Source organism: Typopeltis vanoorti, chromosome 24, assembly GCF_054136105.1.
Source record: "Typopeltis vanoorti isolate ZY-2024b chromosome 24, IOZ_Tvanoo_1.0, whole genome shotgun sequence".
NCBI classification, from domain to species: Eukaryota; Metazoa; Arthropoda; class Arachnida; order Uropygi; family Thelyphonidae; genus Typopeltis; species Typopeltis vanoorti.
Window position 1 is genome coordinate 43,534,541 of NC_143572.1, and position 27,694 is coordinate 43,562,234.

At 36.9% G+C, this 27,694-nt stretch overlaps 1 protein-coding gene across 1 annotated transcript in view; it reads left to right on the forward strand.

Annotated features, from left to right (window-relative positions):
* The first annotated feature begins 6,501 nt into the window (after nt 1-6,501).
* LOC150093137 (serine-enriched protein) overlaps nt 6,502-27,694 on the forward strand; it is a 104,680-nt gene continuing 83,487 nt past the window's right edge. Inside the window, exons 1-2 of the mRNA XM_090413956.1 lie at nt 6,502-6,680; nt 26,997-27,153. Of these exons, the coding sequence (XP_090270082.1) occupies nt 6,502-6,680; nt 26,997-27,153 (336 nt within the window). The remainder of the gene's footprint in view (nt 6,681-26,996; nt 27,154-27,694) is intronic.

The following is a 27,694-nucleotide window of genomic DNA, read 5'->3' on the forward strand; positions in this document are numbered from 1 at the left end:
GATCGACAATGGCTGATGATGATATTATCATGTAATAATACATTATCCACTGCATTATTGTTATTATTATTGTATGGGCACTTCCACGGAGTCCTAAGACTCATCATGGGAGACCTAAACTATCAACACAGTATAATAAATTTAGTTTAATCCTTTATCCAAGTGTGAGCAAACAAAGTTTGCACCTGAAAGTATCTTCAGGACTGGGGTAAGGTGGTACAACACCAGCACAACTTGTTGTAAACGTGGAGCAAGCTAACATCACTCCTATCTCAGTATCTCCCATAATGCAAAACACATCTCCTTGCGGATATGTCTAATGTTATGCATTAAGGGAAGGGCCATTACCCAGACTAGTTTCAACCTTTATTGAGGTCTCTTCAGTGGGAGCCAGGCCCAAGTGGAGATACCAGGCAGAAGCATTAGCAAGGTCATCTCTACCTATAGGAGTTGCCAAGCAGTGCGCCACCTTTTTAATAAATTACTCTGGATTTAGTGGGAGCCAGGCCCAAGTGGAGATACCAGGCAGAAGCATTAGCAAGGTCATCTCTACCTATGAGTTGCCAAACAGTGTGCCAGCTTTTTAATAAATTACTCTAGATTTAGAGAAAGATGTTGAAAGTTTATTTTTCACCAGGTGCAAACTTTGTTTGCTCACACTTGGATAAAGGATTAAACTAAATTTATTATAGTCTAAGTGAAAAATAAACTTTCACCATCTTTCTCTAAATCTAGAGTAATTTATTAAAAAGCTGGCACACTGTTTGGCAACTCCTATAGGTAGAGATGACCTTGCTAATGCTTCTTCCTGGTATCTCCACTTGGGCCTGACTCCCACTGAAGAGACCTCAATAATGGTCAAAACTAGTCTGGGTAGTGGCCCTTCTCTTAATGCATAACATTAGACATATCTGCAAGGAGATGTGTTTTGCATTATGGGAGATTATTATTATTATTATTCAGGCCTCCATGGAGTCAAAAGACTCATCTTGGGAGGTCCTTCCTAAGAACATAAAGTCTGTCAAGACTCATCGAGGGGAAGTCCCTCCCTAAGAAACACAAAGTCTATCATACCACTCCTTAAACTCATTGACCGTTCTCGCTCTCACCACTCCATCAGGCAATGCATTCCATGGCTCAACCACCCTCCACGCAAAGAAACCACTCCTCACCCTCTTGCTCACAGTTTCCTTTTGTAACTTCCAGGAATGGCCTCTTGTCACCACTCCTTCCCGCTGTTCAACCAAGCGAAAGAACTCCCCTGTGTCAACCCTGTAACCACCTCTCAACAGTTTAAAAGTCTCATTCATATCACCTCTCCTTCTTCTATCCACCAAACTCTGCAGTCCACATTCCCTCAGCCAATCCTCATAACTATCCTTGTACAGTCCTGAAACCATCTTTTTCATCCGTCTTTGTATTCTTTCCACAGTTAATTTATCCCCTTCAAATCCTGGTGACCAAATCTGAGAACAGTAGTCCGAGTGTGATCCGATCAGAGACTTATACAACGGAATGATAACCCTCTTATCTCTGCAGGTCAGTGTCCTTCTCATAATTGCAGCAATCCTCTGTGTTACCTTCACCACCTTTGCAATATGTCCCCTAAACTTCAGGTTTCTATCAATCATCAACCCCAGATCTCTTGTCTCCTCTACTTCCTCCAGTATAACTCCTCCCATAGAGTATGCAGCATCCCATCAATGTTTCCCAAACCACAAGACCTTACATTTTGCTGCATTAAACTCACACCCCCATTCATTTGCCCATCTATCTAGCTTATTTAAATCCTCTTGCAGGGCTACCACATCTGCACTATTACTAATAATCCTTCCCAGCTTTGCATCATCTGCAAACAACTGAATATCCACAGGCAATGTCATTGATATAAAGGTTAAACAATATAGGTCCTAGTACTGAGCCCTGTGGGACCCCACTTGTAACCCTCTGTCTCCTTGAAACTGCTCCACCATACACAACTCTCTGATACCTATCAGACAGCCAATCTTCAATCCAGTTGACCAATCTGACATCCAGACCCATGTGCTGCAACTTAAATATCAGCTTATCATGTGGCACACTGTCAAATGCCTTTGCTAAGTCTAAGAAAATTGCAGCATATGACTTCCCCTCATCTAATGTTCTTGTAACTTTATTATAAAAGGCTAGCATATTGCTAAAACAAGAGCGCCCTTTCACAAATCCATGTTGACTCTCACAGATAGCATTACCCTCATCTGCTCAATGCTGTATATGGTCCCTCACTACTTCCTCCAAGATTTTAACAACTATTGATGACACACAGACTGGCCTATAATTAGACACTTCCAGTCTGTTACCACCCTTATGCAATAGCACTATCTTATCTTCCTTCCATTCCCTGGGCACCTTTGCCGAAGGCAGACTTTCATTGAAAAGCCTGGTTAAAGGCACTGTCAGTTCCCAAACAAATTCTCTCAAAACTCGTGGTGAAATGCCATCCAGTCCCAAAGCTTTACTGACATCCAGGGTATTCAGTATCCGAAACACACTCTCCTCCTGTACCTCTAAACCTCGAACCAACCCTATCCCTCTAGCATTAAAACCGACTCCTCTAGGATGAAATACTCTAATAAAGTGTTCATTGAACAATTCCACTATGTCCTCTGCATCAGTCACTCTATTCCCATTTTTATCGCACAATATCATTCTTCCACAGTCATTTCTCCTCCTACTGGCCACATAGCTAAAAAATTCCCTAGGATTTTCTTTGGATCTTAGGGCCAATCTCCTCTCATATTCCAGTTTCGCTTTCCTTACCACACTAGTCACTCTTCTGGCCTGTGTCTTATATTCTTCATGCATCCTCTCTTCATCTATCTCCTTATATCTCTTCCATAGCCTCTTTTTCACATGCAATTCCTGTTTAATATTGTTTGTCATCCACTTTACTCCAAATTGTGTCCTCTTCTTCACTCGTGGTATACAACTTACCATTGCTGCTAACAAATATTCTTTCACAATTTCCCACGCACTAATGATATCCCGGCCTTCCAATTCCTCCCTCCATGAAACTTCCCGAATTTGATGTCTAAGACTATTATAATCACCTGCATTATAATTCCACATAAGTTCCCGTCTCTTTGATACTCCAGCATGTCTATTCATTTTCCACGTCAAAACCATATGTCCACTCTCTCCAGCTGGTGGGTGAGATGTCATCTCAGTTTAATAAATTTAGTTTAATCCTTTATCCAAGTGTGGGCAAACAAAGTTTGCGCCTGAAAGTATCTTCAATTTGAAGAGACCTCAATAAAGGTCAAAACTAGTCTGGGTTGTGGCCCTTCCCTTAATGCATAACATTAGACATATCCGCAAGGAGATGTGTTTTGCATTGTGGGAGATACTGAGATAGGAGTGTTGGTAGCTTGCTCTACCTTTGAAAGGAGTGTCCTGGTGTTGTACCACCTTACCCCAGTCCTGAAGATACTTTCAGGCGCAAACTTTGTTTGCCCACACTTGGATAAAGGATTAAACTAAATTTATTATACTCTAACCAAGTGAAAAATAAACTTTCAATGTCATCTCAGTTATTATCAACTCTTCTGATGCTATAACCAAATCCAAAACTCTTGAACCTCTTGTTCCCTCTGTTACATGTTGCCTAAGACATTTGTCCCTCAAGAATTCTAGAAATTTCATTCCCCTATTGCTACATGCATCTTCCTCTCTCCAATTTATACTACTGTAGTTAAAATTTCCCATAACAATCATTCTTCTTGCACTTGCAAAACTTAGCTGTCTAAACATCTCCTGGTCTCCATCCTCTGTGCTCCTGGGTCTGTAGCAACACCCCACTATACATCCTGTCTTGCCTACCTCTACCTCACACCATATGCTCTCAAAATCATTTGTCTCACTTCCTTCCAAAGCCTCCACTCTTAGAGGACATAGGTCATCACTTATCATAAGCAGTACCCCACCACCACGCTTTCTCCTCCTATCCTGATGAAAAATGCTATACCCAGCGACTTCTATTCCTGTTATTATATCCCCTTCTGTCAACCACGTCTCAGTGATCCCAATAATATTTGGCCAGGCTGATGCTATCTGTGCCACCAATACTGAGATAGGAGTGATGTTAGCTTGCTCCACCTTTGCAACGAGTTTTCCTGGTGTTGTACCACCTTACCCCAGTCCTGAAGATACTTTCAGGTGCAAACTTTGTTTGCTCACACTTGGATAAAGGATTAAACTAAATTTATTATAGTGAAAAATAAACTTGCAATATCAACACAGTGTCTATCATGCCTCTCCCTGAAACCATTAACAGACAAAGCACTCACAACTGACTCTGGCAACCTATTCTATTCACTCACAACTCTCCAAGCATAAAATCTAATCCTTACACCCCTACTAACTACACCTTTACACCTTCACTCAACTTCCAGGGATGATCTGTTGTTCTCTCCTCTCTAGCCAAGTTCTGAAACATTTCCCCTGCATCAATCCTATAAAATGTTTTAAGTAACTTAAATGTTTCTATCTTAACATCTTTTTTTTCCTGCCTATCGACTCACTTCTTATGCAATCCACACATCTTCAGTATGTCCTCATAGGGCACATTTCACAGATCACACACCATTGTGGTCACTCATCTCTGAATCTTCTCCACCATTTCCTCATCTCCAAGAAACATAGAAGACCAGAACTTGAGCACAATAATCCAGTTATGGATGTATCGAGGCCTTATAAAGAGGAATAATGTCCTTACCATCAACATATGAAGCATCAATCGAAAAGAGGCAAACTAGTAGAAAAATTTCAGATATACATGATGATATGTATTGGTATTATTGCATAATAAAGAAGAGAGCAAGACAAGTGATTCTATTCTATGAATAGCTGCTATTACATTCAACACCAAATATAAAGCTCTTGGATGGGAGACAGTTTTAAATTGATTTGTCTGTAATTTGCTACTGCGGTCTTAGAACCTCCCTTATGAAAGGAATTATTTTGCTCTCTTTCCACTCCCTTGGGACTCTGCCAGAGCTGAAACTTAAATTAAAGAGCTTCATCAGAGACATTGCCAGTTCCTTTAAAATGCATACTGATATCTCATCTAATCCCATAGCTGTATTTACATTGAGATTCTGCAGTATCCTAAGAACCTCCAATTAATCCATCTCTGTTCCTTCTTGAGTGTGTGTCACAGAAGTAACCTCACTTGGATGATATACCTTTGCATAGTGGTCGCTCAGTATCGCAACTATTTTATTTGCTTCTGTCACCTCGTCACCATCAGCACTCATTAAAGTTATTCTTCCATATCATTCTTCCTCTTACTTGTCACATAACGAAAGAACACTTTGGGATTTTCTTTGACCTGGATGTTGGGGAAAGTAATCATGCAGGAACATGAGAGTTTTTACACTTGACTTAGCTAGTTTCTTCTTGTAATCTGATTTTGCCTTCCTTATCTTGCTATTCATCTTTCTTGATGACCCTTGTGTAGTTCACGAGCTTGCTTGTCACCTTTCTCCTTATGTACCCTCCACAACATTTTCTTTTTCTGCAACTCATGCTTAACAATATTACTCATCTATCTAATTACTCATCATCTATTACTTCCCTACCTGATTAACCCTCCTGATCTTAGGTATACAGTTTAATATTGCTTCCTCTAGATGTCCCATGCACTACTAACATCCATATCTTGCAGAGTTTCATGCCATGGCACAGCTTCAAGCTTCCTCCTGAGCTTGTCATAATGTCACTTGCCTTGTAGTTCCACATATATCCACTTCTTGACAGAATTTTCCTCATGCTTTACAATCTCCCAAGTCAAGTGTAAAAGCTCTCATGTTCCTGCATGATTACTTTCCCCAATTGGTGACAATGTGCCCACCGTGGTTAATGATAGCTCTTTAAATCCCATGACCAGGTCCACTATGCTTGCATCCCGACTTCCCTCCTTCACATACTGACTCAAGTAATTATCTCTCCCTGCCATGTGATCTTTCTTCCTTTGATTATATATCTCCATAGCTGAAGTCTCCTATAATAATCACTTGACCTGCACTCATTGTACTAATTTGTTGATGCATGTCTTCCAGATCATCCCAGGAACTCCCGCCCCTGTGTATTATTATATGATATATGATATAATAATACAATGGCTTAAAAAGTCATATATTTATTTATTTAAGCAACTGTTTATAAATGACAAACTGGAGCATTTTTAAGGTAAATGCAAAAGGAATTGGATATCTATCTCAGGAAATGCAGATAAAGAAAAACTAGGTTTGAAAGGCTTTCAAATATTTTTCAGGGTATCATGTGGTATATTTAGCCAAAATTTGAGATTGATTAAATCTAAATAACTGAAATTTTGCAATTCTAAACAAGTCATTATTATAAAAAATAGAAATTAAATATTTTGTGAGTCAAAGCTTGAGCATTCATAATGAACATATATTATTATATTTGTGAATATTTAAGGTTTGAAAATCATATTCAATGGGGACAAGAGTTACTCCAGCATCTCTTCATTTTGCTGACAAAACTCTAACTGGAGTTCCTCGTTTATTAGAGGACTTACAGCGGATGGCAGAAGATCGAGAAAGTTCTGATATTGTCTTCATTGTAGGAAGGGAAGAAGTTCCTGTGTATGCCCATAGACTTATTTTAAGGACAAGGTATAGATTAATTTACATTCATATTAGTTTTTTTTTTTTTTTTTTTTGTACTGTAGTGATTGTAAGTACTACTATGGTTTTTTTTTTGGATTATATTCTAATAGCAGACATAGAGTTATTAGCTCATATTCATTTCATACTGAACTCTATTGTATTTAGTGCTGAAGTGTCTTCAGAAGTTAATGCAATAGCAAGTGATTCATTTCTCAAGAATAAATTGGTGTTATAATCTTAATTTATTCTCCTTAAATATTTGATTTTGAATTTTAGTGTTCTTTCATGCTCTACAATAGCAAGTGATTCATTTCTCAAGAGTAAATTGGTGTTATAATCTTAATTTATATCGCCAAAATTATGAAGACAACACAAAGACTTCTGGGAATGATGCGGAGGACACTGACATGTAGAAGTAGGGAGATACTTGTTCCAATGTATAAGGCTTTGATTAGGCCACACTTGGACTATTGTGCCCAGATTTGGTCACCGGGTTTTCAGAAGGATGAAGAGATGTTGGAAAGGGTCCAAAGGCGACTGACTAAGGTAGTTTCTGACCTCTGGAATGTCGAGTATGAGAAAAGATGTAATTTGCAGAGTCTAGTGGAGAGAAGGAAGAGGGGAGATATGATAGAGACCTATAAGTTGGTAAGGGGTTGTTATAGGATCAATGGTGGAGAAGTTCTACAGAGAATAGTGGGAGATCAAGGGAGAACCAGAGGTCATCCCTGGAAACTGTATAAGGAGGGTGTGAGTAAGGGAGTGAGAGGCAGATTTTTTTCGTGCAGAGTTGTGAGTGATTGGAATGCCTTGCCTGAGAGCGTGGTGTCTGCAAGTAGTTTGAATGTGTTTAAGACACGGTATGATGAGATGTGTGTAAGATAAAAGGACCTCCTAGATGAGTCTTTGACTCCATGAGGTCTTGTTTAATAATAATAATAATAATAATTTATTCTCCTTAAATATTTGATTTTGAATTTTAGTGTTCTTTCATGCTCTACTTCCTGAACCTATCATAAATGAATAGCATCTTCATTGTAATATCACCATGCATTCTGAAGGAATGTGTCAGGGAGTTGACACCTGCCTTGACATATTTTTTAATACGCGTCTTGCACTCGGTCAAGTTCCTAAGGAGTGGAAGGAGGGCAAGATTGTGCCACTTCATAAAGGATGTGATCGAACTCAAGCATCAAACTATAGGCTTATCTGTATGTCAGGTGTTGTGGTTAAGTTGTTGGAGAAGCTTGTGTGAACTAGGATCCAGAGTTGGGTTGACAACAATGGTATTATCTTTGATGGACAGCATGGATTTGCTAAAGGGAGGTCATATTTTAGTAATCTACTTACTTATTACAATAAAGTGACTGCTTCCTTGTACAGAGGAGAAGGATATACAGTAATATAATTTGTTTTCGCAAAGGCTTTTGATAGAGTACCTCACAAGTTCACAATCAAACTAAAGCAGATGGGGTTGGATATTAGACTAGTGCATTGGATTGGAGACTGGCTTTCTGATAGGTATCAACAAGTTGTGTATGGGGGAGTGATATCCAGGAAAAGGAAAGTTACTAGTGGTGTGCCTCAGGGGTCTGTTTTAGGGCCATTGCTGTTTAACTTGTATGTTAATGATATTGGTGAAGATTTGGATGGAGATATTCAGTTGTTTGCAGATGATGCAAAGTTGGGATGAAGCATGAAGGGTAGAGAAGATGTTGTGGCCTTACAAGAAGACTTGCATAAATTGAGTGATTGGGCACGGAAATGGAGATGTGAGTTCAATGTTGCAAAATGTAAGGTTTTAAAATTTGGAAAACAAAGATGGGATGCAGAATTTATGCTTGGTGAGGATGTATTGTTGGAAGTGGAGGAAATAAGAGATCTGGGGGTGATAGTGGATAAGGATCTGAAATTTAGGAGAGACATTACCAAAATTGTGAAGCCAACACAAAGACTTCTGGGAATGATGCAGAGGACACTGACTTGTAGAAGTAGGAAGATTCTTGTTCCATTGTGTAAGGCTTTGATTAGGCCACACATGAACAATTGTGCCCAGATTTGGTCACCTGGTTTTCAGAAGGATGAAGAGATGTTGGAGAGGGTCCAGAGGTGACTGACTAAGGTAGTTTCTGACCTCTGGAATGTTGAGTATGAGGAAAGATTGAGAAGATGCAACTTGCAGAATCTGGTGAACAGGAGGAGGAGGGGAGATATGATAGAGACCTACAAGTTATTAAGGGGTTGTTATAGGATCAATGCTGGAGAAGTTCTACAGAAAATAGTGGGAGATCAAAGGAGAACCAGAGGTCATCCCTGGAGCTGTATAAGGAGGGTGTGAGAAGCAAGTTTTTTTTCATGCAAAGTTGTGAATGATTGGAATGCCTTGCCTGAGAGTGTGGTGTCTGCAGAGAATTTGAGTGTGTTTAAAGCACGGTATGATGAGCTATGTGTTTGATAAAAGGACCTCCTAGAAGAGTCTTTGACTCCATGGGATCTTGGGTAATAATAATAATAATAATAAATGAACAAGAATTGATCTAGAAATGAAAATTATAAAGAAGAAAAAATTATCTGGTACTTATCTGATAATTATATTTTAAGAAATTCTGTACCAGGTACACAACATGTCCTACCACATATTTAGAAGATTTGAAAGTTGATTTTTTTATTGCATTAAAAATGTCTGTAGCATGTTTCCCTTGCTGATATGTGTACACAATACTTGAATATGATGCTTCTCTATCATAACAATTCCATAACTTAACATAACACTTTCATGATAAAAATTTCTGGATAAGATGTTTTTAACATCAATATGAAGGTAGTCAAAGCAGTTCAAGGATGGATCCTAATGTCTTAAAAGTCCAAAGAAGAGAAAGAAGAGGTCACTGTTCACTCATCACTTGATAATTTCATACAGAAGATTGAATGGCCAAATTAAACTTTTTACCCCCTATTTTATTCATTGTTTATGCTTTATTATATTACTCTGCATTAATAATTATGTACTGAAGTTTAATTTGTGTGTGCATCCTATGAATGAAACTGACAGAAATAATCTTTAAAACACACAAGTGAACCATTGTACATGTATGCAATGCTTTTTTTCTGGAAAAAAAGGTGCCGGTACTCACCATGAAGATGTTATTAAGCAACTGCCACACTTTTAACATATCCTCTGATATACCCTTGTCGTCTCTGGATCGCTTCTTGCTTTTGGTATCAACTGCAGAATGATGACCTCAAAGCAGCCATGAATCCACATATTTGCTAGGGTTGAACTGAGTGAGAGGAGGTCCTACTATTATGATGAACATCAGTGCAGAAGTGCTGATGTTCATCAGGATGCACTTGTCTGTACAAGCAGAAATGACTGAGATGAAATTACTATAAGATTCATTTGAGAGAAACCCCTTTCACATTCACTGGAAGATACTGCAATTGTGCCCAAAGTGTACTTTAGAGAAAGTAATATGTCGGGGACTTTATTTTCTTGAAGATATTCATGGAAACCACAAACTGCTTTTCTTTCATTTAAGCAAAATTTTCATGCTAACTTTTTAATTTCAGCTTCACCAAATGTCAGATGCTTCCCAGGATTTTCTGGCCAATACTTGGAATCTAAAATCTTAGCACATTCAGGCAAATCAGCATCATCTCCTTCAAGCAGACACTTTCCAACAGCTTCTTTCAGACTTTTATAGAAAGCAGATGAACTTATTGCAGGACCGTGTCTTTTACAGTCCTGCAAAATCACAGGAAAGCAGGGTACCAACTTATGAATAACCAAAATTGAAAATTCAATTTGTGAACACAGTACCATCTACCGGAATATTTATAATACATTTTGCTCTCAATCGCAAATTTTAAAAAACTTGAGAAAAAAATGGTGCCAGTACTGCATACCGTTGCCTACTGCCAGAAAAAAAATACTGCATGTATGGAATGGGATTTGATTAATAGGTGAGGGAGAGTTAAATCTTACTTATATAACTTATAAGTCAAGGACTGTCTGTAATTTAGAAGTAGGATGCAGAAATGGGTTGATAACAGCAGTATTCTCTGTGGTTATCAGCATGGGTTTGTTAAGGGGAGATCATGTTTCACTAATTTATGTATGTACTATAACAAGGTGACAAATACCTTGGACAGAGGAGATGCATACAGGGGTGTAGTTCTAAAAGAAATAGTGCCAGGGCTCTACCTTGGAAACAAAAATCCAGAGCACAAAGTGTGGCATTATTATTATTATTGTGACGGCTATATGGCAAAGAGATTGCCTTGTTTTCTGAAACGAAAATGACAAGAGCAGCAAGCTGTATTTTTTTTGACCAAAAGTTGGAAATGCATTATAAGTCTCATTATTATAATTCTTATAATTTATTATAATGAATTTAAAAATTTTGATAGTTTTAAAAAAAAAGTACCAGGGCGTCGCCCTGCCGTGGATTTTTGGTAAATTTATGCAGCCATACTTGTTGAGGTTTGGAGTATGTTTTAAAGCTTCTGTTGATTCCAAAAACAATCTCTGACTTAACTTATGACTTCTGTATAGCACATGTTTTCTTCCAATTGATCCTGTGTGAAGGGGTATCCAAGACATGGTGCACTAGACCTTAAAAAAAAGTACCAGGGCGTTGCCCTGCCATGCCCTGGCCTGACTACACCCCTGGATGCATATAGATAGACTGCCACATGACAAGCTCTTAAATAAATTGAAACAGATGGGATTGGATAACAAACTTCTGCGTGTTGGATCAGTGACTGGCTATCAAATAGGTATCAGAAAGTTGTATATGGGGTGCAGTATCTTGAAAGAGAAAGGTCACCAGTGGTGTGCCACAAGGGTCAGTTTTGGGGCCATTGTCGTTCAATTTGTATGTTAATGATATTGGGTTGAGTTTAACTAGTGATATCCAGCTGTTTGCAGACGATACAAAACTGGGGAAAGCAATTCACAGTCAGGCTGATGTTAATACCTTACAAGAGGACTTGAATAGATTGAATGAAGGGGCAGGTAGGTGGAACTATCAGTTCAATGTTTTCAAGTATAAGGTTTTGAGATTTGGTAAGCAATGATGGGATGCAAAGGATACACTTGGTGGGGAAATTTTAACAGAAGTAGAGGAGATGAGAGATCTAGGAGTGATAGTGGACAAAGATCTGAAATTCAAGGCCCATATTGCATAATATGGGCCCTGTTGTAAAGACATCACATCGAATAATGGCAATGAGAACCCTGACATGCAGAAATAGAGAGGTTACGATTCCATTGTATAAAGGCCTTGATCAGGCCTCATATGGATTATTGTGCACAGATTTGGTCGCCAGGTTTTCATGGTGATGAGGATGTGTTGAAAAGGGTACAGAGAAGACTCACAAAGGTAGTCAGTGGTCTTTGGAATGTGGAGTACGAGGACAGATTGAGAAAATGTAAGTTGCAGACCCTCATGGAGGAAGGGGGGGGGATATGATTGAGATATATAAACTGGTCAGGGGTTGTTATCAGGTAGATATGGAAGAGATTTTTCATAAAATTGGAGAGGGGAGTAGAACAAGAGGCCATTGCTGGAAACTGTATAAGGAGGATGTGAGGAAAGGAGTGAGAACCAGGTTCTTTGCATGGAGGGTGGTTGATGAGTGGAATGCATTGCCTGAGAGTTGTGGATGTGGATACATTGAATCAGTTTAAGACTAGGTTGGATAAGCATTGTATACAAGAGTGAGTACCTCCCACGATGAGTCTCTGACTCCATGGAGGTCGGGTGTTGATAATAATAATTTATAGGTTTATGGATTAGTGTGCACAGATTTGGTCACTGGGTTTTCATGGTGACATGGATATGATAGAAAGAGTACAGAGAAGATTCACAAAGGTGGTCAGTGGTCTTTGGAATGTGGAGTATGAAACAGATTGAGAGAATGTGAATTGCAAAGTCTCGTGAATAGGAAAAGTGGGAGGATATGATTGTGACATATAAGCTAGTCAGGAATTATCAGGTTGATGTGGAAGAAATTTTTCTTAGAATTGGAGAGGGGAGGGGAGTAGAACAAGAGGCCATCCCTTGAAACTGTATAAGGAGGGTGTGAGCAGAGGAGTGAAGAGAAGGTTCTTTACATGGAGAGTGGTTGGTGAGTGGAATGCATTGTCTGAGGGTGTTGTGAAGTAGACTCACTGAATCAGTTTAAGGTACGATTGGATGAACTTTGTGTGTGATATTGTGTACCTCTCATGATGAGTCTCTGATTCCATGGAGGTCACATGTTAATAATAATAATAATTTAGTAGTTGAATCTCTGACTGACATAATTTCATGAATAGCTTGTTTGGAATCATTTTCTTACAGAAAGATGAAGAAATTCATTTGATTAAAATGCCATATATTTCCTGAAAAGTTTCAGGATAAATAAAGTATCTAAAGCCACCTTTCACATACTCGTGTAATGTTATTCACGTTAAATATTAAAAATAAGAATTGCAAATTATTATTATTATTATTATTATTATTATTATTATTAAACAAGACCTCATGGAGTCAAAGACTCATCTAGGAGGTCCTTTTATCTCACACACATCTCATCATACCGGGTCTTAAACACATTCAAACTCCTTGCAGACACCACACTCTCAGGCAAGGCATTCCAATCATTCACAACTCTGCACGAAAAAAACCTGCCTCTCACTCCCCTACTCACACCCTCTTTATACAGTTTCCAGGGATGACCTCTGGTTCTCCCCTGATCTCCCACTATTCGCTGTAGAACTTCTCCACCATTGATCCTATAGCAACCCCTTACCAACTTGTAGGTCTCTATCATATCTCCCCTCTTCCTTCTCTCCACTAGTCTCTGCAAATTACATCTTTTCAATCTTTCCTCATACTCGACTTTCCTCATACTCATAAATAAATTAGCAAATTATAGCAAAAGAAAGTAGTAAAATTATTACTTTTTTCTATAGTGTTTCTCTGTTTTTCTCATTCAGAGATTCTTGTTGTTTATTAGCAGTTGATTTATGTGTGTAGAGAATCCAGTTCCTCCTCCTCTTTCATTTGTACTGTTTCCCTTTATTTGATTTTATTTATTTTTTGTTTTTATTTTGAGATCTTATAATCTTATGTCCCGCCCATGACTATTTGCAAGAAAGAAAAGTAGCCTCTGAGTATACAATAAGCTGGCCATCTGTCACATTTTTTAATTTTACTTTATGAAATCAGCAGCTTTTCTATCTTAATTTTAGCTTTGAAAACAACAACAAAAAATATCTGCTAGAGACAGATAAAGGGAATAAGTAGGTGAATGGGTAATTGAGCAGTGCAGTTTTTTTTCCTTTTTTTAACCAGAAATATCCTTACCTTGATTTTTGTTGAATTGTTGATTTTTCTCGTTAATTACCCAAGTCTGTGTCAATCATGAACTATATCAATTCTTTATTTACATTTAGTTCACTTGCCATCATTCTAAATGCTAATCAAATAGTGTCTTATGAGTAAATTGCACACTTTCTTCACCAGTTCTAAGTTGGAGATTGTTGGTCATCCATGCCAAAGGATATCTTCTACATCCTTCTGTCTGCTTCATAATGCTTAAACTATTGAAATGTTTGTTCTGTGGATAGAACTTCATATCAGCTTTTTTAGCATTTTATATGTTTCAGTGTTGCTTTTCCATATCATTAATATGAATTTCCTGATGTATTCCCTCCAAGAATGTACATGATTAAGTTTCAATTATTATTAATGTACTGTAAGCAATTTTCCTCCAAATTATTCTGTCACTTGTCAGTACTTAACTATTATCAGATCTGAAATTCCTGTCTTCTAGGGCACTTCTAACTACATCAGTTCATGTAGATCTTGATTTTTCTCTGGTCTTTTTCCTGCCATCTTGGTATCAAACACCCATTTTGCTAACCTTTCCTCTTGGATTCTGTTTAAGTGACCTTAGGTTAGCTCTGCTCACACATCCTTGAATGCTAACAATATCAAATTCCTTCTATTTCTTAATGTAATTCTGTCACTGATGCCAACTCTCAGATCCGTAAGTTGAAATCGGTTTGCACATTGTCTTGTATACAGCTAATTTCTCTTATTTCATATAAATTTGTTCAACTAGCTACCCACCATATCAAATTTGCTTATTTTGTTGTCAGTTTTCATAATTTAATTTGCCATATTCACTAAAAATTGTGCTTAAAAGCTGCCTTAAATAGCTGAACTATTTTACTTTTTCTGTGGGTTCAGAATTGAGAATGAGAAATTTGAATGAGAAAATTGAGAATGTAGTTCAAATTTTCTTTGCCTATTTTTGTAGTTTTGGTCTTCATGCACATTTCCACTCAGTATTTGAGCATTTCTGTTGAATATCATTTGCTCCAGCTGCCTTTCCACATTTCATGATTTTGATAGCTTTTTTCTACCTCAAGAATTAATATGTTTTTCTGATTGCGATCCTCTCAAATTTTTTTACCACTGTTTTGTCACTGCTTGTTTCATTTACCAGCCTTTCAAAGTAATTATTTCAGATATCTATTGTTAGATTTCTTGCAGTGTATTAATATATAATATACAGAATGCATCTGTACAAAACAACTGTGAAATCCCAACTGGCTATCATTAGCAGATATGCCAAGGTCACACTTCTGTACAAAAGAGAAATGAGGAAGAGAGGAATTTAGCAATTTCCATCTTCCTTCTTATATGCACAATTAAACATGATACAAAATGCCATATGGCCTTTTGAAACCACAAGTTACTGTAATGGTGCACTTTCTCAATTACCAGTGACATATTTGTAAGTTATTATTATTACGTAACACCTCCAGGGAGTCCAAAGACTCATCGCGGGAGGGCACATACTCTACAACTCTTTGTTTCCGCCAATCCACCAACTCCAACTATCTTCATCATCTACACCAACGCATCTACCACTGACCACCACAACTAGTATTTTCACAGACAATCGCAAACATCCATGGTCGTGGTGGGATACGAACCCACAGCCTTTTGGCTGGAGAGCGGATACACTAACCACTCTACTGCAGTGATAAGCAAATGTGTGAGAAGTATCAAAACTCTTGCTCTGCAAAAGATAGATATATTTGTATGGATATATACTTCTATAGATTCTCTACTAGAGAATACTTAAAATTAAATATAACTTTACATTTTAACTAAATGTTCATCATGGCAGTATATCCATTTCACTGACTTTGACTGCATTACATAAATTTCAGCTCATGTTAAGTGGTTTTAATAAGATAATATATATATTATCTTATTAAGATATATTTTAATAAATATAACTATCATAGATTATTTGAGATTCTCATAATGTGAATTTATTTTGTGCATGTATACTATAATGTGAAATTTGTAGAGTTTGCAAGATTGAAGCACTATGTTTAGTCTATAGTAATCTTTGCAAGGTTGGAATTCATTACACTTAATTTATTGAGTGTGCCTGTGTAGCTCTATGGAAATGCCAATTACTTCCACAGTGCTAGACTTCCAGAAGGGAGACTCAGAAGTTTGATTCTAGTTGCTGACCAGAAGCAACTTTTTGTAAGCATTTATTCAGCTGCTTCCTGAATTAGTAAATCACAAGTAGGATTTCTTTAGGTTTTTAACCCTGCAGCTCCAGAAAAATCAACTGTAGACTTCACATTCTGTCAGACAATAATTGTGTTAGGGACCATGATATGGTGGCAGCTGTCTGCAGTGTTACTCCTCTGCAAATGCCTATGAAAATCATTGATATCCTTGAGCTAGATCATAGATTGGCTGCTTACTAGCCTTTAAAAAGCGACAGTGCTACAGAGCCTCACCTACTCCCTTTAGGAAACAAAAGGTATTACAGATTTATTTAATTGTATTGATTTATATTGATTATATAGAAGTAATAAGCATTTCTTAAAATCCAAGGTTTTTAAATATTTTTATGGCATAGTAGTTATTATTAATAAATAATCTCTCTCTCAAAACATTGAGTTTAATTTTTATTATAGTTAATACATTTTTATTCTTGAGACAGTAGTCAAATCCACAACTCTTGTTTTGTAGTGGATCATTAATAAATAATCGCAGATACTTTCAGACATTAATTCTGTATATACTAGATTATTTTCAAGAATTTTCTTCACATTTCTAAGTGGTATATATAACTGTTAGAAAATCTTTTGGTGCCATTTGTATAATAAGCAGTGATATGTTTCTGCTGATATTTATGTAATGTAGATTATTTCTGAGTTTTGTTTGATGAATATAAAGACCTCTGTAGTGTAATCAGAAGGACAATTTTTAAGATGTGAATAACATTCATAAGAACTTTTCAATTGAAAGTGAATTTGCAAGTCTCATGCAAGGTAGTATTTTTCTCTCTCAAAAAAAAACAGACAAATCAGCTAGAGAACATATGCATTTAACTCAGCGCTTCCCAAACTGTGGGCCGCGGCCCCCTTGGGGGCCGTAGGTTTTGTTGAGGTGGCCGTGAAATAATGAAAACAAATTTAAAACGTTTTAAGACTAAGTAGGTTTTTTATTTTAAAATAAACATATTTAACTTTTATTATTTATTATTTCTTTTTTGTTATTTTTTATATTTTAATGGAAAAATTCTCACATTGGTGTTGGTTCACAAACTTTGCTTCCTTCGTATTTCGGCGCTTAATGAATATTAGTAAATATTGCTTATTCATACGACCGCACGGTTAGCCTAGTGGCTTTTCGCTTCGCAACCATATGCCTGGGGAAGGAGTGTCCCAGGTTCGATTCCCGTTGTAGACGTGAGGAATTTGAGGATCTTCCTCAGGCATAGCCAAGTTAGCCGGTCTTGGGCGCGGTCAGTAGGGTTTTTTCCACCAGTTTATCTGGCGTTTTTCATCCCTCAAACAGGCAAACCGGCCCCGTGAACATACGCCTCTACAGTCAAAAATATATCCCCCCCAGCGGCAGACCAGGCGACGGGTCGGTTGGGAGTAGTACTAACAAGTCGCATCTGAAAGTAACACGCGGACCCTGCATAGGAAGCGGGAATAACGTATAGAAGAAGAAGAAGATTGCTTATTCATATGTTTCATTTCAAAGCAGTGGTTAATTGTATTTACTTCGAATGCTCTCCAGGGAAGCTCCAAATCTTCCTGTCCCTATCATCACGCGTTCGTAATCAGGGACTGTTGATATTAACTTTATATACATATCAAAACTCGTTTTATATTATCACTGTCATCCGAGCTAGTTTTCTGTCACCAATAAAAGTTTCGCATATACTTCACACATGAAAAAAAGCTTAAACAAATTCATGTGGGGAGATAGTAACTCCCTTGCAGTGGTAAACAACACCCCTCCCTAACAGCCACTATACTGCAGAGGCAATAAAAACAAGTACTTTTATTATGCCAGTGAATAAGGTATGAGATGTCTGTGTAATATATTTCTCAACAAATAGTGCAATTAGAGACAACTGGGATAAAAACACTCTAATTAATGAATCACATGTCCCCTCACACAGAAACTATGCTGTATAGACAGAAACAAAACCATATGTTGCATGGGCAAACACAGTATCTAACTAAAAACTGTTGTTATTAATTAGATGTGTGTGAGTTCGATTTCGCAAGGCAGCAATAAAATTTAACCAACCGTGTTTAAAATTCGTAAAAGTGTTAAAACTAAGTTATATATATATTATATATATATATATATATATATATTATATATATATATATATATATATAAAATGAATGTTATGGCAGTTTCACATATGGAATTCAGTTGAAGAGAGTTTGAGATTGAGCGTTTCAACTCAATTGTCAGCTATGCTTTTATCTTTCTATCTTTTATCTAAAAACTGTTGTTATTAATTAGATGTGTGTGAGTTCGATTTCGCAAGGCAGCAATAAAATTTAACCAACCGTGTTTAAAATTCGTAAAAGTGTTAAAACTAAGTTATATATATATTATATATATATATATATATATATAAAATGAATGTTATGGCAGTTTCACATATGGAATTCAGTTGAAGAGAGTTTGAGATTGAGCGTTTCAACTCAATTGTCAGCTATGCTTTTATCTTTCGGTTGCGCGATCTTTTGTTAATACTGCACCAATCATATGCACGTTTTAATAACCTGCCTTTGCTATCTGTTTTGTGTTAGGCTTAATTACTGTAAAGGGAGAAAAGTCACAAAAGAGAAAAATGTTCCTGGTCTGGGGATTCCCTTATTCAGGTAATATTCACTAATTTCATGTTATCGGTCTGTGGTGTGCCAGTGTCGGTAAGTCGTGATATTATTTGATCTGTTCTACATTAAAAAATTTAACCCTGAGATGGATAAGTGGCTGATAAAAAATAAAAAAAAAAATACCGCGAACAATCAGAAGAAGCAGAAACATACTCAAAAAAAAAAAAAAAAAAGGATAGTATTTCATATTTTACCAGAACAGCCCACATCGTCTTCAGAACCAAACGGTAAGAGGCAAAAAATGTAATATTTGCATTTGATTTTTTCAATATTCGCTGTAAGGTATGAGGACGTTTTGTATTGAATATAAATACAATAAATATAATAATATATCTCTCTATTATGATTTTTTTCAAGGGGGGGGCTGTGAAATATTTTAATTTTGCAAAAGGGGCCCTGACATCCAGAAGTTTGGGAAGCATTGATTTCACTGACAAAAATACATTTAATGCATCATGGATTGCTTTCCTCGTGGGAGAGTCATATTATTGCTTAACCAGTAATAATTATTACATGGTGGTCAAGTAGTAATTATGTAGTTATGCAGTAATTATGGCTTATCCATTCTGGAGGGATCAAGTAATAATAATAATAATAATGTGGTTTACTCTAATTATGATATACTTGTAGGCATTCATAATATTATAAATTTATGAAATCTCTTTAATTGAAGCAGCAATTATGGACAAAAGTATTGATAACACAGTAATTAAACTTAGTTTTTTAAGATCCGTATAAATTCTAGTAGAAAAATATGCCCATCTGGAGTAGGCTTTTACATAATATATTATTATTATTGTTGTTGTTCCGGGCAACTCCAAGGAGTCGACAGACTTATCGAGGGAGGCCCTAACATCATGTCAAGAACAACTATTCGACATTGACACAGTATCTATCATACCTTGCCTTGAACTCCTTCATCGTCGTAGCACCCACAACAGACTCTGGAAGCTTATTCCACTCATTCACCACTCTCCAAGTAAAAAACCTAGCTCTAACACCCTTGTCAACCACGCTCTTGCCCAGCTTCCATGCATGGCCCCTAGTCCTCCCACCACCAGTCATATTTTCAAAAATATCTTCTGGATCAATCTTATAGAAACCCTTCAGTAATTTGAATGTCTCAATCATATCACCCCTCCTTCGCCTATCGTCCAATCTCTGCAACCCACAAATCTTCAACCTATTCTCATAAGGTTCATTCCACAGACCTGCTATCATCTTGGTCACTCGTCTCTGGATTGTCTCCACTTCCTCCCCATCACGAAGAAACCCTGGTGCCCATAACTGGGCACAGTAGTCCAGATGGGGTCTTATCAAGGCTTGATACAGAGGAGCAACAACTTGTTTGTCTCTGCATGTTAAAGTATTTTTCAGAAGCCGAGTGATTTGATGAGCTGATTTAGTCACTTTTGCAATGTGTCCCCTAAACTTCAATTCCCTATTCACCAACACTCCCAAATCTCTGGCCTCATCAATCTCCTGGAGTACGGTTCCACCAATGCTATATACTGCTGCTATTCTTTTCACCCCAAAGTGCATAACTTACACTTTGCACATTAAATTGACATCCATTTTTCCTAACCCAGTCCTCCAAACTATCCAAATCATCCTGTAAAATTTTGACATCCTGTGCACTCACAATTGCTCTACCCAACTTTGCATCATCAGCAAACAAGTGAACACTTCCTCTCAAATCCTTTCCTATATCATTGATGAACAAATTGAAAAGCAGTGGTCCAAGAACAGAGCCCTGCAGCACACCACTAGTCACAAGCCGTCTTTTAGACTCCACTCCTGAATAAGCCACTCTCTGGTATCTCTCCTTCAATCACCCTCCTATCCATCTCACCAACCCTATATCTATCCCCATCTGCTCCAGTTTACTGATTAGGGTTCCATGTGGTATCCTGTCAAAGGCCTTGGCAAGGTCCAGTAGTATCACTGTAAACCCATTACCCTTATCCAGTTCAGCTGTCACTGTGTTATAAAATGTGAGCAAGTTACTGAGGCATGATCTACCCTTCACAAAACCATGTTGTCCCCCATACAATATCCCATTTTCATCTATCCAATCCTGTATTCTTTTCTTGACTAATTTCTCTAAGACCTTGACAATGATTCCTGATATGCTAATCGGTCAGTAATTTACAACAGCAGTCTTGGAACCACCTTTATGCAGTGGAACTATTTTCCCCTCTTTCCATCCTCTCGGGACTAACCCAGACCCGTGACTCAAATTAAACAAAACGGTCAAGGGTACTGACAATCATTTAGCTGCTTCTCGTATGACACGAGCTGGTATACCATCCAATCCCACGGATGTATTGACATTGAGGTTATGCCATAGACTACTCACCTCCACTTCACTCACCACAATTCCCGTATAATCTACTGGTTTATTCGTTTCTGCAATGTCACCACCTGGATGATATATTCTTGCAACGTACTCACTCAGTAACTCAACTATATCAACTGATTCAGTTACCTCCCTACCATCGGCATTCTTTAAAATCATTCTGCCATGTACATTTTCCCTTTTACTTGCTACATATCTAAAAGACTGTTTAGGATTCTCTTTAGCCTGCATGGCCAATGTTCTTTCATAATCCTTTTTTGCTTTTCTTACCACACTCGTTACCCTTCTGGCCTGCGCTTTATACCGTTCATGTGCCTGCCGGTCACCTTTCTCCTGAAATTCCCTCCATAGTTGTTTCTTTTTTTGCAGCTCATGCTTAATGGTGTTATTCATCCATTTAACCCCTACTTTATTTATTATTCGGACTCTAGGTATACAGTCAGCCATTGCTTCATGCAAACACTTCTTAACTGCTTCCCATGCACTGTCAACTTCTAGTCCTTGCAGTTGTACATGCCATGGCACTGAACCAATCAAACTCCTAAGCTTGTCATACTTTCCAGCCCGATAATTCCACATGTACCCTGTCTTAATTGAAAATTCCACACCTTTAGCCACCTCCCAAGTCAAGACCCTATGATCACTCTCACCAATTGGTGGCAATGTGGTCATATTTGTTACAGCCAAATCCTCAGATGTAATTACTAGGTCAAGCACTCTCTCATTTCTTCTATTTGCTTGTGCATACTGTCACCACCATCTTTTCCATCACCTGGTCTATAGCAGCACCCAATTGTGTATTTAGTTCTGCTAGCCACAATCTCACACCAAATGGCCTCAAATGTGCTCTTTTCTCTATCCTGCAATTCAACTTCTATTCTCCTTGGCTGTAGCTCATCAGCTATCATCAACAATACTCCTCCCCCCATTTTATTCCCCCTGTCATTCCTGAACACACTATACCCATCACATTCAATCCCACTAGTTATATCATCTACAGTCAGCCATGATTCACTAATACCAATAACCTGTGGTCCAGAAGTGCGAGCCATGGCCCAAAACTCTTCCTTCTTGTTCCTAATACTCCTAGCATTAGTGTACATGAATTTAAGACCCCCATTAGCTCCAACCCTACCTTGATGCCTTATATTAACTATCCCACTCTGATTTGTTGTCCTTATTCGTTGAATGTATGAATGAATATTATATTCATTCATACATTCAACTGCCCCCCTAAGGACTGTATATCTACCCCTCCCCCCTTAGTAAATCTAGTTTCCCTGAATTTGCACATCCACTACATTCAGCAACACTTTCTCAAGTCTCCTTACACCGTAACCATTCAAATGCAAGCCATCCATCTTATATAGATCCTTTCGCCCATCGAACTCCACACGTCCACAAATTCCACACCACTCGTCATACATAACCCACTCATAAAGTCATTCGCGATTATGGCCTTTTTCAATTTTTCAATTTTCAAACATATTTGTGCCTTATGTTGGAGACACTGCTTGCACTAAACAATTAATGGCTTTTACCAGCTAAGCTACTGAGCCTTCAATGTAGACATTTCATACTTGTTAAAAATGGTAAGGATAAAAAATTCTCCTACAAATTCACATTCACTATTGTTAAAAAATAAATTGCTACACTGAGAGTTTTACTTGAAATAAATTATGCTGGGCAAGAAATTACATTTTTGTTTAAATCTTTTACCCACACATAAAGTAAACAAAGTTTGTGCTGAAGTTTCTTCATCGCTAGTCTGCTTGTAGAAAGATGTTGTTGATTTCATGTCATTTGATTCAGTATCCCATACTGCAAACATGGTCCCTTATACCATTACTGTCTGACAGAATGTGAAATCTACAGTTGATTTTTCTTGAGTCATAATTACATAATTATTATTATTATTACGTGACACCTCCAGGGAGTTCAAAGACTCATAGAGAGAGGGGACTTACACTACAACTCTTAGTCTCCACCACTCAATCACTAACCACACCTACCTTCAATCATCTACACTAACGTCATCTACTGCCGACCACTACCACTAGTATTTTCACAAATAATCGCAAACATCCATGCCTACAGCAGAATTCGAACCCACAGTCTTTTGGCTGGAGAGCAGATATGCTAACCACTCGGCCAACCAGGCTGGCCTTTATGGAAAGGATCTCCACTCAGACCCAGTTTTGACCTTTGTTGAGGTCTCATCAATGGGAATTAGACTCAGGAAGACACTGAAGCTAAATCAGGCACAGGAGTCATTTATATACAGAAAATACATATCTGGATTTTCCATATACAGGTAGTCATATGGTCTATCACCATATTATTAAAATACTCTGGATCATAGATAGTTGTAGAAAGTTCCCAAATGGAAAAACTTTCTACAGGTTTTACTGTAATCAGCTGGGACCTGATCAAAGCTTCAGAATTATTCATTCTGAAGCTGCTGTAAAAGTTTTCTACCACTGTATTTATGCATTTCTTATTAAATAAATAGCTGCATTTTCACATTCTTTCTAATTGCTTTTTTTTTTCTGTCTCTCTCTCTCTAGTCTAGAAATATGCTCATGATTGCATTCCTTTTATATATACAGACTATCACATTGCTAGCTACTTCATGTAGTAATTATCACTTGAAGATTGCCTTGTGTTTAGTATATATATCACCTTTATTGTGTTTGATTCCTTTTGTTGTGCCTTCATTAATGCTTTCTTAGCAGCCATTAGAACATTTGGTGCCTTCCAGTTTTATCTCTATATGGTTTTAAAAATTTCCCATTAACTTTTTTTTAATTAATTTACACATAGCTTTCCTACATGTTCTCCTATATACTTTAAGAGTACATACATATCACTGCCTTATTACCAGAAAGTTTTCTGTGTAGTTTTTTTTTTTTTTTTTTTTTTTTTTCCCCACAAACTGTTTTAACTTCTCTGCTGTGGGATTCTTATTTTTCAGTTCTTGTACAGCTTAGTCAGTTAGTGTTTTCATATGTTGCCCAGTCTTTAAAGGTTTTGTTTATCTTTTCACATTCACCTTTTTTTTTTTAAACAATAATATTCATATGCTTGAGATATGCAGTTCCAATCTGTTATTTGTTTAGTTTTCATTATTTTCAATACTTTTATACATCTTTCTTTTTAATGTGATATTCATTTTTATTATTTTTAACACTTGGATGATAGTTATCTTGTTTTAAATTCCATATACGAGGGTGGTCTGAAACGTTCTCGGCCTAACAATGAAAAAACAAATTTATAATTTAAAAATTATTTTTATTTTTCAACATAATCTCTCTTAAGACTAATACATTTATTCCAGCAATGTTCCAGCACCATTATCCCATCCCTGTAGTCAGGGCCGAATTTAGACTTGCTGAGGCCCTAAGCTATACAAAACCCAGAGGCCCCCTACTGTTTTAAATTACATCAGCTGGTCTCAGAAAAATTTAAAATATATATGCCTTTTTAATATATGAAAATATATTGTCTTTTAATTTTTATTAAAAAAATAATAAAGTATGCATTTACAAAATCACAGAATTAATTATATAATTAAAGGTTTTAAAAACAACAAATAAGGCAAATTTTTTTTGCCTTATTTGTAGACAAAATATCTCAATCACTTTTACAATACGCTAAAATTATTTTAATGTTATGTTTTGTATATTTAAAATTATTTAGAAATTATCATCGTGATATGTCTGACTTCATTCGAGTGATTTTTCTACGAATTTTTTTTTGTTTTTTTATTTGAGGCCCTGACAGATTGCGAGGTCCTAAGCTGTAACTTTTTTAGCTTATACATAAATCTGGCTCTGCCTGTAGTGGTTCTCAGGAAGATCTGCAAAATACCCCTCTACAGTTGCAATCACCTCTTGATTCGAAGAAAAACGCTGACCAGCGAGGAAGAGTTTTAGTTTTGGGAAGAGATAGAAGTCAGAGGGAGCCAAATCTGAGGAAAAGGGTGGATGTTCCAACAATTCATAGTGCAGATCCCTTAATTTTCACATTGCCAAAACACCTTTGTGGGCAGGTGCATTGTCCTGATGAAAGATGATGTTTTTCTTCTGCAAACCGGGTCTTTTCTCACAAATTTTTTCGTCTAGTTAAAAGATCTAGTCTGGGTAAAAGATTGGAATAATATTCCCTGGTTATTGTTTTACCCTTTTCAAGATAATTAATAAACTGAATGTCTTTAGCATCCCAAAACATCGATGCCATGACCTTTCCTGCTGATGAAGCCGACTTTGTCTTCTTTGGCACTTAACAACTGGCTTCTGTCCACTGTTTTGATTGCTGTTTGGATTTTGGTGTGTAATGGTGAATCCAAGTTTCATCTATAGTAAGAAATTGATGCACAAAATCAGTTTTATTCTTGTTAAAACGCTCCAAGCACTGTTGAGAGATTTTCATGCGAGTGCATTTTTGATATGCTGTGAACAAGCGTGGCACCCATCTTGTGCAAAGATTTTTCATTTGCAATTCTTCATGCAAAATATATCCTACACACGTTCTTTTGAAATGCCTATAGTCTCAGCAATTTCACACACTTTGATTCACTGGTCATCCAATACCATATTGTGCACTTGATCAATGATTTCTGATGTTATACTTTTTGGACGTCCTTCACGTGGATCATCTTCAAGGTTGGTATGGCCATGTTTAAACTCGACTGTCCATTTCTTAATTGTCGAAAATGAAGGAGAAGAGTGCCCATAAACGTTTATGAACTTCGAATGAATTTCTGTTGGCGTTAAACCTTATTTTACAAAGAAATTTATAACCACGCGATACTCAATTTTATCCATTTCAAAGGATACAGACAACACTTTTGCATCACACAGCTGTATAAAACAAACTACTTGATAGAATGACTTGCAATATCACTTGGATGCTTATGACAGATGTACCAACTTAAAAAAAAAAATCTTGCCAATAGTGTTTCCATCTATGGTCGAGGCCGCAAACTTTTCAGACCACCCTTGTACAATCATGTATCTAGACCAGTCTGAAGATACCAGACTGGTCTAGATATTGTTGATATCTTCAGATATCAACAATAACTTAGTAAGACTTTTCTTGCTTTGTATGTGTTTTTTTTTTCTCTTTTTCCACATGAATTTTTTGAACATTTTTATGTTAGAATATGGTGTTATTAATGATGTTTGAAATTGTCTTTCATCCAAGAGCTTCAGGTGTTGAATGTAAAAGGTATTCCTTCTAGAACAGTCTCACTTGTCTTGCTCTTCTTTATTTATGCAATAATACCAATATATATATATATATGTCTGTAATTTTTCTACCACTCATCTCTATTGTTGCTTCATATGTTGATGGTACCCATCTTCAATTTTGTTGAGTTTTAGTTGTTTTCAGGAGACTTTCACTGTTATCTATGGTTCTTTGATGAAAACAGTGAGTCCATATGTGACTAGATGACAAGTCTAGCTAATTTAATATCTGATTATGTTTGTACTATCATAAAGCATTATGTAGCTTGCCAATATAGGTTATAATTTGGTCAGCTAAATCTCAAATTACTGTTAGAATTTATAGAATTTATAATTCCAAGTTGGATTCACCTTAATTAAAAAAATTGAAAATGTCATTTATTTATGGTGATTTTGGTTTAAACTCAATCTTAGATGATGATAATCATAATAATAATAATAATAATGATGATAATAATATTTCCTATTAGGTGTACTAGTTTTCAGAATGTAAAGCGAGGAGAGATTTGCAAAGTTCCAGGTTCAACTGTTTCACCAGCACCACCAGGAAGTCCAACACCCATTCGACTTCCACATGCTAAAGCTGATGTTTTTCGAGAGGTTCTGTTTTATATTTATACTGGGAAGGTACATAATTTTGCTAAGTCACTTTTTTATCCTACTGTGATTTAAATGTAGGTATTTGTAGGAATATGATAAGTAACGGCCATTAGGGATTGGCCGTTAATTAATTCTTTTATGACAGGAAGCTTTTATAACTGCTTGTTAAATACCAAGCAGTTAGTTTATTAGAGATATCTACAGGGACAGCTCATCTATAGGGGCCATAGGGTCTGGGTCCCACCTATATTTGCATAACTAGCCCAATAATTGTAGTTTTAAAAAATATGTTTCTTGTAATTATTATTTTTTGATCTATTTCCAACACGTTTTATTGTTTAATAAAAAAATTACTGTAGTATTTTGTGGCAATATTGTATAATGCAACAGTACGGTCTCTGGGGCCAGCCACTGCTGACCCTATTTTATACATGTAGAACACAGGACATGTATGAGGCATGTGCACTAGCAATCGTGTTTGTTTACCGGGCGCAACACTTATCTTGGGGCCAGTTTAGTCTGGCCCAGTCACTGTGTTGGCACATATGTACATTACGCACAATTCTTT